Source organism: Etheostoma spectabile, chromosome 3, assembly GCF_008692095.1.
Source record: "Etheostoma spectabile isolate EspeVRDwgs_2016 chromosome 3, UIUC_Espe_1.0, whole genome shotgun sequence".
Taxonomy (NCBI): domain Eukaryota; kingdom Metazoa; phylum Chordata; class Actinopteri; order Perciformes; family Percidae; genus Etheostoma; species Etheostoma spectabile.
In genome coordinates, this window is record NC_045735.1 from 10,577,414 (window position 1) to 10,588,953 (window position 11,540).

An 11,540-nucleotide genomic window follows, 5' to 3' on the forward strand; every position below is an offset into this window, starting at 1 on the left:
CACCCACTTGGATCCCTTCAGTTCCGTCCACCGCTCCCCACACCTCCACTCTTTTTCTCCGTCCTCCACTCCTCTCCTTGTTTTTCTCTCTGGCTTTCCCTCCCGCGCACTCTTCTCGCTCTGTGTCTGCACTTGCTCGAGTTAGGAACAGTACCTGTCAAACCTATAAGATTTCCAGCTGCTCTTCTCTTTGCTGTGCTGGTGTTAGCTAGTGAGGGGTGTCTGCAGCAGCTGCAGGGAGAGCAGCGTTCTGTAGCCGGCTTTAGAGGGCACGGAATGTCATGTCTCCTCTGCAGGTAAAAACAGCTGCATCTCTTCCTGGGGGCTGCACCGCTGGCTCTCCAGAACTCTTACCCATCTCCATGTCCATTAGTCTTGTTTTCTGCTCTTACTGCATCTGTTTCTGTTTGTCTTGTGTGCTGCAGTTGCTCCGTGTGCTTTATGCAGCTGCATTTTCTGGTGAAGTGACAGCAGGCTGCCGGCTAATTATGTACCACTTGCTATGATTGTTTTAGCTGTTTCTGCAAAATTATCAGGGCATCTGTTGTTGTTTAGGGATGACTGATGAATTTATGATAACATGAGGACAAGTTTGCTCATTTGCTATAATTTCCATGTATTTGCATCTCAGGCTTTTGCCAAGTTTAACTCCTCTACTATAACTGCAGATATGGTTATGTAACATACAGTGTGACATTGCTGCTAAGACGGTGTAATATGACTCATTGAAGATGACGCAGCACATGGTTGTGAGTTGTGAATCAGGATTACACACTGAGACATGCCATCGCAGTGAAGAGTATAACTACTGTATAGTGACACTTTACTGTAACCCACACTATTTACTGTAGCAGGTATTAGCAAGGCAAGATATGAATAAATAGTCCCAAGTTTATTTTTAAAAACATTCAGAGTTTGTTCTAGATATGCTGATGTGCATAAAAGCTAAATGCTGCTTCTCTGTGCTTGCTTAGTTTTGGCTCTGGGAACAGTAAGCAGACCTGTCTCAGAAGTTCTGATCCAAGATGAGTTGATTAATGATATTTAGCAATGATAATAATTAACTAACTAGACTAACTAGAACTTAACTAGATTATGAACTGGTTAATTAATCATTGACAACATACTTCTATTCATTTATAATAATATAGTGTATTTTAAAGAATTTATGAACTGATAGTACATGTGTATGAATCGTTTAGGTGCTTAAATCAGTATTTACAGGATGATAAACACTAGGTTGTATAATGTTATCAAACATACCTTAACTAATCATACCAATAATGGATGCTTGATGTGTGACAATAGTAAACGCTAAAAAGTGTCTCAATATATGCAAAAATAAATACTTAATCGTATATTATGTGTTATAAACTGTGTATTATTATTGCCATTGTTATATATTAATATTTAAAGTTGTAATGCAGTGTATAATTAAAACTGAAATTAGCAGTGGCATTGGATTCAGTATCACATGACTCCTCTTTTTTCCTTTGCAGGTCTGACAGTGCAGCGGACAAAATCAGGTAAGTGTGCTTTTGGACTACCTTTGTGAGCATGCACCGTATGCTGGTGGGCTCATGGAGCCGAGATACAGTGGGACTGGCCTAGCTCAGCCCATTTACCCCGGCCCTCCCACCCTGCATGTGACACAGATTCACAGCTTTGTCCACCAACCAAGGTGTCTGAATGCGCTTTACATTTAGAAAGGCCTGCAGTGAATACAGTTGCAAGCCATGGAATGCCATTGTTTGCTTTTATTGGACAAACAACACCAGACACAAACAGGGCTTTGTGAGTTGGACACTATTGTGGAGCTTTTAGTTTTTTAGCTTGCCAGCCGGTGGCATGTCAGCACTGTGGACACACACTGTGGGCACAGACACTCTATTCTGCAGGGTTTGAAGGCTTTGCCATCATAAAATACACTGTGCCAGTCCTTAAGCAAAGAGGTTCAAGGCACAAGCTGAAAAGGTGAGTGATAGGTAATGATGTTTTTAGTCTTGTGGTGCACTACAGGAGAAATGTTGGAATAAGGGATTTTATGAATAGGTATTCCTCCTGGAGGAGGAATACCTATTCTTACTGAAAGTTTTTTGATGCTGATATTCTCCTATTTGACTGGTACATTATATTGTAGATTTTCTTAAAATAAAATAAGTGTTAGTTTCCCTGATGATATCTACATTTAGTATGTTTTTTTTTTTATTACTTCATGTGTACATGAGTGCCATTTTTCCCAAATAATGTTTGGTGGTAACTCTGACTATATAGTGTGCATTATCTAAGATAAATTGTAGCTGTGAGAAGTGATATTCACGGCTTGCTATGAACTGTGAAAGCTCTTTGGTTTTTGGCGGTTATGTGTGTGTTTATTGGGCTGAGTGTGTTTTCTGAGCTGAGTGGACACTGTTATTTTGGTGCATTTTTGTGTGTGTGAGCTCTGGTGTGTGTGTGTGTTTGGTATGCTTTGAGTGGTCAGCCATGCGATTTGGGTGACTATGAGGCCGGGTCAGGTTTAAACCTCTAGGAGTCTCTGTACTCCAACACCAAGAGATGGTTGATTTGTGTTGTTGTGTACACCATCTTTCAAGCAAGTAGTTGTGCATTTCAATGAAAATTTAGGGGAAACTTTTGTTTTAATTCCAGTTGTTTGTCTCTAGTTGAAGTGGTCAGAAAAAATATATGTATATGATTTTGCAGATGGACTGAACAGAAGAAAAGTGATGTTTCCTTTTGTTTCTGAGTATTGAGTGTGTCATTACTTACACACATCAAGTATAGTTTGAAGTGGCCGTCCATTCAAAGATGTGTTTTGTTTGTAGTGACTTCACATAGATGTTCAACCTTAACTGTGCAAAGAGGATGTCTGTGCAGAGTTTGACATTAGAAGGCTGTTTTCAAATGTAGGGTTTCCGCAAGTGTATAACCCTAACCCTAAGCCCCAAGTTGACACCCCGCCCAGGCCTATGCATCAGGGAAATACAAAGAAAAATGTATTTTTTTACAGTAGCAAACTCCTTTAAAGAATAACTTAAGTAGATATGAGTCACACAAACTGCACAAAATCAATACTTAGTTTGTTACAAGGCTAACTGTAAATAATGCATGCAAAAAGCCCTCTGGCTGGATAAAGTGGGCAAGAGGGAAGTGCATTTGGAAACTCTGCAGTTTGCATGTTTTAAAATAAGAGTTGGAGTTAGTTGTGTGTCTGCATGGCAGACAGAAGCTCTGATGTATTCTATGGCTGATAAAATAAGTTGCTGCTGAGTTGAATAATGTGACAGTATCTGATCTTGTCTTTATAACGACTATCATGCTGTGTGCTGCTGCTGGGATTCTCCTTAACAGTCCTGCATTGTACTTTCTGCATTTTCTGTCTTGTTCCGATGTCCGCGTTGCTCTTCCGCCGTCTCAATAGCCGGATTATTGATCGTCTGTGGTTTGAGACATTAGCTTTCAGTGATGGAAGTCAGCATAATGTGATCTTACTCTTTACGCAGGAGCCTCAGAAAAGCAAAGTGAAAAATGATACTCACAAATAGACGCGTTAGACGAGTTTCCGAGTTCTGGATGACTTTCAAAAATCAAATAGTACAGTCAAGCAAAATTCACCCAAGCAAGGCCCAAATATATAGGTAGGTAGGTAGGTAGGTAGGTAGGTAGGTAGGTAGGTAGATACATAGATAGAATTGTATTTCAGTAGTACAGTACCCGTTTCAAAATGTGCCTGTTTGGAATGGGCCCATTGCTTGGCCTGCGATATTACTGCTTGTAGCTTTCTCCAGAACCATTGTACCCCAAAATGACTTACAGAAGGACCCCAAAGCACTTAATATGCAACCCCACTGTATAGCCTACTACTAACTTACTGTGTACTTCTACTTCATAGGAAAACATTGTAGGCTAATACTACATTTACTTGACACAGAACGTTGCAGATTCAGATTTCACTCACAAAATATCACAATTAAATTGTGGAGTAATCACAGACATTTGCCTTATAATGGAAGGCGATGGAAATCTAGAGTTTTTGTTTAACTGCATTTTAGTGTTGTCTTTTTCGTCAACAATATTGCATGATGATATTGCCACAGTCAGTGTTTAATGACGGCGGTGCTATCTCATCTCGTCATTAAGAATTGTTATCGAATTTACCACTTCAGCCAAGGTGTTTGTTTCCAAACACGCTTAGTGGCTTGACGGTTCACGTTGAAGAATGGTTTTGATTTGCAATGGTATTTTGCCACGGTAATGTTTTTAGTGTTACAAATTAGTAGCTCACTTAAACAACCGGACCAAAGGTGAGTGTGAGTGAGACGGAGGAAGAGAGCTCTTCTTGGAGGCTGACCCACTCAACACCCACTGTAAACCAAATCTACCTTTGGGTATTAATAAAGTTACCTTCACCTTTGCCCGGTCAGCTCCGAGATGACGTTAGGTTCTGCCGTCTCTTTAGAAATGGTGAATTTACAACTCGCAGCAACTTAATACAATATATAGATATATCTATATCTAGTAGGGCTGCACAATTATTCTAATTACAATCATGATGTCACTGTGCGATTGCATAACCGCAAAATATGTGTGATTTGAGTAAACAAAAAGGTGTACTGTTTGCGGGACTAGTTTACAGTTAACTCACTTTACATCGTCTTTGCTATCTCTTTCTTATCGCTTTGCCCTCACATAGCTGAAAAGCTAACTCTGACACCGCCCACCGGCGGTCACCCTCCTCGCCTCACCACTCACTCACTCGCCTGCCGTTCTTGCTCTGACTAATGCCTGAATTATGGTTGTATGTTGAATCAAAGTTGAATCTGGCCTCTGAATTCCACAACCCCATGGATGTGTTAAGCGTGCCCCTCGTTACAACGGCCGCAAAAGTTGAGCAGTGACCAGTCAGTCTTTTTAGGCAGTAGTGTGTGTCACGTATGGTCACGTATCAGAAGTGTAGAGGGGTTCAGGGCATGCAGACCTTTCAGAAGTATATTTTGTAACTTAATCACTAGTTATTATATTACACCAGCTTGAATGTCATCGTCATATATGAGGGCATACAAAATGTATTATTTTAGCTTTTTTCTTCTTACCTCAACCTTTATTGTGCATTTATTGTTTAGTTTTATTCACAGTTTATTAATATCCAATATCTAACACTGTCCAAACTGCTCCAAATTCCAAACGCCATGTGTATATACCCATGAAACCAAGTGTGAAGTAGATCAGATAAACGGTTCATGAGATATTTGAAGATAATGGGCACAAACACACACACACACACAGATGAACATAAACACATACATACAGAGATTCTCAGATTTTTAATTACATTATCATCCAATGCAGTCTGAAATAAAAAAAAAACTGTCCTAAAATTGTCCTCATAATATTCTAATCTAGTACAGTTCATGCAATAGTGTATTTATTTTTCTTGTTTTTTGTCCTAATCCTAATCTAGAGTTGTTAGTGCTAACTGATTCATCTGGGCAATCTCCCTAATGATGCATCTAGTTTCACACCTGTCCTGCTCCAGTTACACACAAGATCATATCAGCACATTCAAATGGTTACTATGATGCTGACAATGATGTAAGTGTGTTTTTGGTGAATCTGGGTCATGGGCTCTGCCAGGCAGTTAGGTCTGCAAGATGCTATGAATTTGTGGCGTAGTGATAGCCCTTCTCCATATTCATGTGTGCGGTAACTCGTGCATCAATGATTTTGCTAATCACAAAGACTGCTCGATGCTTTGGTCGAAGACCATGAATGCGTGCCTGTAGCTTGCAGCACAGACAGAGGAGGAAGAGAACAGACAGAACGTGAAGGAGAGCAAAGCAGGAGAGGGAGGCTGATAAAACACGGAGAGGAGGAAAGGAGGTGAAGGACCACCCTTATCGAGCAAAGCCGTTCGCACTGAGCCTACCAAAGGGACCTTCCCACACACACACCATGGCCAGCCAGCCAATCAGAGTGCTCGCATCATTGACCCATCCTCCCTTGTACAACTGCTCATCCATGGCTCAGCGAAGCAGATGTGAGGGGATGCGGTAGGAAGCAAGGCTACAAACCACCTGGACAGAAAATTGAAAGTCACTGTGTTTACGATCTATAACGGAGGAAAGACAGTGGTTTGAAATAGCTGTGAGGAATAGTGAGCAAGGAGGAGAACACTGGTTTAGTTATATTTGTATCAGGGTAGCGGCATCCAGTCAGTCTGGACATCCTGCAGCTTCTGAACAGACAGTTTAGCTTAACAAGTGTTGTCTGTATCACCAATGCTTGCAACTTTCAGTTTCTGAGCTGGTGACATTATTTTTCCATTGACTGATATTGGATGTGCTGCGTAAGAGAGGAGGACAAGGGGGATGTTATAAGGCTTGGCAATGATGACAAAGCATGCTGGACAAGTGACAATCTGACAACGAAACAGCGGGACAGAGATTGAAGAGAGGCCATGAGAGCCAGGAGAGAGGCCAGGATGGTGTCTGCCTGTTCACCATGCACAAACATAAGGTCAGGTCTGATATCTGTTCCCTTTCTTTAAGCTGTGGCACTTTCTGTTTTGTAGTCTTGAGTTTGATCATACGGCTCAGTAGCTGGTATTTAAAATGGATAAGGCGCATTCAATTAAAATGAAACTTAGTGTATGCAATGATTAACCTTTTATGTTTGAAAACAATACAATGTGTAGTATTTGTATAATAGTATTTGTAAGTATTTTTATGTTGGAGATATACTAAAATAACAAAATTTACAAAAAGATTTAAATACAGCCGGGTATTCAACATCGAAGTGACATATCTCTCTATCTAATACTATCTGATTAGAGGTTATTTTTATTACTATTTTGACATATACTACTACAAATATACTACTACTCTGTAATCCATGATATACTATATACTCCATAATTGTATGAAAATCGCCCTCTGATTATCTGTTTAACTAAGTGCTAATGTAGTTTCCACTGACCAAATCACATGGCCTAGACGACCCTGCTATAGTTCTGCAGCTGTAACCTTTTCTGTTTGACCTTTGCTGTAAAAATCCACCTGCTTATGCTCTGTCCACAGCAGACTTTTTAATGTCAATTACATTTTTCTGACTTGCTTAAGAAATTAAACAATCCATTTACGACATAGGAATAATAAAGGTGCATGTTTATCTATTTTATATACAAATGTGCTTCAAAAAAGAACTGCCAATCAATACAAAAGCTGTGACTCTATGACTGCAGTAAGGATTCCATATATTTATACTTGTAGGTGTGACAGGGCTTCAAACTGGCTCTGGTGTTAAAATGTTCTCTTTTGTCAGCTTTTCTTTTCTTCTCTTCAGCAAAGGCTCCTAGGTTCAAATAGGAGAAATGTGTCAAAAATTATACATATATTATGTTAACCTGATGAATACAGGGGCGTGGTGGAACAAATCACCCTATGTCCATGTTTCTGCATCATAGCTCACACACACACACACACACACACACACACACACACACACACACACACACACACACACACACACACACACACACATTTGAGTAGAAGGGATTTTCCAGCTGGCTTCAAGGCCTCTTAAATCTCTGCTGTGATCTCTGCTCCCCAGGTCCATTAGGGGCAATTTGGTTAGATTTACTGTGCCTGGCCATGGGGAGACAGGGCAGCCCTAGTGCTGCTTTAGGTTACTACTTTGTGATAAATACTCCTGGCTGGTATTACTGCGTTACCCTCACATAACCATCTCTGCAACCCTTACATGAATCATGAATGATAGTCATTAAGTAGCAAAAGTGCTAGTAGCTCAAGCCAACTTTGATTCATTATTTGTATTATTAAGCAATGAAAAGAAAGTATTAAAAAAAAGCTAATTTACTTTAATAGAAAAAAGTGATCACTGGCGTAAGAGTCTGTGTCAGATTTCTTCTATAAAATGGGCCCGTTCCACATCTTCTGTAAAATGGTGATTCAAATAGTGTCATGCCTTTCAGTAGTAGTAGTAGTTGTATTGCATTTAGTCAGTCATACACAATACAATAAGTATAATGACATATTCAATATGCAATCAAGTACACAGGACTGAAAAGGCTCAGGCAAGCCTTTATGTGTCTATCCTATGTGTAGTCTTAATAATTTGAGCTACACTCCAGAAACAAAAATTATGAAATAAAAATGATTTACAGGTGTAAAAAATAGCTTTACAAACAATTATTTTGAATTCATACTCTAAGACACAATGTAGATCTAACTCTAAACATGTCTGTATTTAAATCAATTTTTACATTTAATTTTACATTTCAAACCCAAATACTTGTGGCTGGTTTATTTAAATAATTTGTGTTGACAGTGTGTTGTTAAACACAGGAGAAACACTTGGCCATTTACAAATATGCAAAGAAGAGATGGTCAATATGACATGATATGTAATTATTTTAATATTATCATGCTCCTCTAACGCTAACTGGTGTACGTAGTCAGTTCTGATGTGCTCCTACCTTTCTCTTTTTTACTATTCATCAAGAATTTTGTAACGTTGTTGTAAAAAAAAAAGCTATTTAATTTAGTTAGAGTTATTTTACTTATTTAAATTTTGGTTTTCATATCAGGCTATCTCAACCTTTCTTTTAAAACCACAGCTCCCCACCACCACACTCTCCAAGCTAAAAATTACACCAATGTGTCTTGTATAAAAAATACTGGGTCCAATCTTTCCATCACTATTACCTGATGTGATCTGCTCCACTGCTCTCAGCTTTGTGAAACACCAGTGAGGTTGGACGTACAAAAACTGTACCATGTCAGAATTTTTTTTTACTCTGGTAGTATTTCCTGTGATGCTGGTCATTGAGAAAAACACATGGCTGAAAAATGGGTAATGTTTTTTTTTTACAGTGGTTTATTGCCCACTGTATATTACTAAGTTAACATTACCAGGAGGACATATGAGTTTTTTGCTCAGACAGAAAATCGTTCCGTTACAATAAGAGAATACGTTACAGATGCATTGTTGTGTTTCAAGTGTTGCATACGGTAACTTAGCCTACTTTGAATGCATCGTGAGCTAAACTGGGTATCACTGTCACTGTGTTACGAGCCAAAGCATTAAGAGTTTGTTGTTGCAACTAACGTAACAGTCACTCAATTAATATTGCGCATTTCATGAAACCCACAGACACTTTATACAAGTACAGGGAACAAGGGAAAAGAACACGGACTAAAAAGGATTAAAACATCTGGGCTTAATGGAAGGGGATGTAATTTAATATTGGCTACTGACGTACAAGCCCTGCCCAACGGTACCTGAGGGGACGGGCCGAGTTTGGACAGATATTTAGAAATTATGTTTGCGTTCAAGTCGGGCTTGGTCATATCAGCGTGATAAGGCATTTGTTGTAAAAAAACAACAACAAATGGTGCTGGAGCTCCTTTTAGAGAGCTCAGTGCGTGTGGGTCTACAATGTGTGTGGAAAGTGGGCAGCAGAGAGATAGAGAAAGAGAAAGCAGACACGTAGTTGCAACCGGAGCAGAGCTGGTGGAACAAATTCACGTCTTGTACACAGTGTGTACGGTGTCTAAAATAAACCCCAGACTGAAAGCCAAGTTCATTCATTTGCTCTCCAGAAACGGTCAGGAAACGAAGCAATCAGGGATGGTTAGCAGATTGAACATTTTAAATTAAACAGCTTATTAACGTGCGCTTGTTGCCCCTCTGGAGCTTATGCGCTCATCTGTTGACATTTCCAAATGCTACAGTTGCTTAATAAAGGCAGGCTTTCCACACAAACAAACGTACATGTGTCATTAGTATGAGGGAAAAAATGAGATGTTAACTGTGTTGGGCTCGAACATAAATATTTTAATGCCTGTCGGACGTGGGCCGGGTTTGGACAGAAAAGTGCTAGCTAATTCTCAATTTTCAATACATATATAGTCTACAAAAGATTTTCACCAATCTGAACCCGAGTCATTATCATATCACAGCGTGTATATTCGGGCCAGCTGTTGACGTCCCTCATTCCTTAAAATACCCCACTGGTACACCCACTTACTACTTTGGTGAAAGGCCCTGTTTTCATGCTAGGTGGAGATCTGCTTCACTGTAGAGTTACACAAGTAAATATGCAATGTACATGTGCCATTTAATGGTATGAAGTAAACTAAATATAGACCTGTCTTTGTCATTTAGAGATGAGTGTGTCCCTATCTGTCCATAGTTGGAACTGAAATAGATACCAATCCATTTGTCATTAAGCTCACTTAATGTACTACCATATTAATGGATTATTGGTTGTATATGAGATCTGTGAGATAATGAAGCTGGAGTTCATTCAATAAATTGTACTACTCAAAGTAGTAAATTGGGGCACTTACAGTATGTGGGCAAGGATAAGGAGACAGTACTCTGGAGTAAGCTAGAACCAGCCATAATGTACATCCAGCCCCTACTGTATCCATCTGCATCCAGCAGGACTTTACTGCTTACTAATCACAGGGCCTCTGGTGACTCATGGTTTAATTCACATATGTTCATCAGCAGATCAATTTCGCTGATCACGCTAAATGTCTATATCTTGCCCCAGCAGGCCAACATTCAATGCATTTTTTCTGCAAAAAGCACTCTTGTCCAAAGGGATAAAATTTATATACAGTATGTTGTAGATGGCGAGCCATCTGTTGTGTAAAAATTAAAAACGCAATTGTTCTATACCGAACACCACAGGTCCGCTTGGCTCTGTAGAGCTGTTGAGGATTAAAGATGAACTGAACTGGAATTTGAATAAGGGTAATAGAACATATGTATTTTATTTCTTCTCATTGGTACAATTAGTAAAATGGGTGAATTTGTTAAAAGGGATAAAATGGTAAGTTGAAAGTGTTGTTGTTACACGGGCAATGCCATGTTGGAATTCCTGAATCTACTACGTCACTGGCGTGGTAAGCTACTCCGTGGCTAACTAACACTTGCAGCGCAGCCATAGCAACAGCATACAAAGAGTCTCAGGCTAGCGGACATGGCTGAGGAAACGGAAACAAAGAAGTCTGGGGGGGGGGGGGTCATACTGTATTGCACCTGGCGGCAGTAATGAACTGTACAGGGCTAACGCAGCTGGGGTTACGACACATTTCCACAGGCTACCTTTGACAAGGAAAAAGACAGTCCTCAACTCATGGCTAGCTGCCTTAACCCTGGTTTTTTTGAGTCTGTAGCGAGCAATTTTAAGGGACAGACTATTTAGAGAGCTGTGCTTTTGATACAACAGCGTCACTGGTGAGGGTTAAGTCCAACAGACTGAAACCTGAGGCCTTCAGGCTCAAGTACCGATGCTACCTGCCGCAGACAGGGCGCTGAAATGCTCACGGCACGCAGAGGATAGAGAGGTAGCTATGTTTACCTGTCATGCAGCATACTATCAAGTCTAGGGGGCTGGATGTAACGTTATTGTCACATACACAAAACACGAACATATTTGCTTACAAAAATAAAGCTCAACGTATAGGCTTTATAGCGTTAAACAAAACTGAGACTGACACACTGGGCAT

The 11,540-nt window shown here is 39.9% G+C and overlaps 1 protein-coding gene across 14 annotated transcripts in view; it reads left to right on the forward strand.

The window, feature by feature from the left end:
- The window catches only part of gramd1bb (GRAM domain containing 1Bb), a 94,977-nt gene that overhangs the window by 20,907 nt on the left and 62,530 nt on the right, over positions 1–11,540 (forward strand). For 11 of the 14 annotated variants that reach the window (XM_032512240.1, XM_032512220.1, XM_032512221.1 and 8 more), the window contains exon 3: positions 1,500–1,526. Coding sequence is in view for 11 of the 14 variants with exons in the window: in XM_032512220.1 (XP_032368111.1) it covers positions 1,500–1,526 (27 nt within the window). In the remaining 3 variants the exon portion in view is untranslated. Of the gene's footprint in view, positions 1–1,499; positions 1,527–1,950; positions 1,975–5,970; positions 6,517–11,540 lie in introns of those variants that run through there. The other 3 variants (XM_032512243.1, XM_032512242.1, XM_032512230.1) reach the window with 2 other exon arrangements.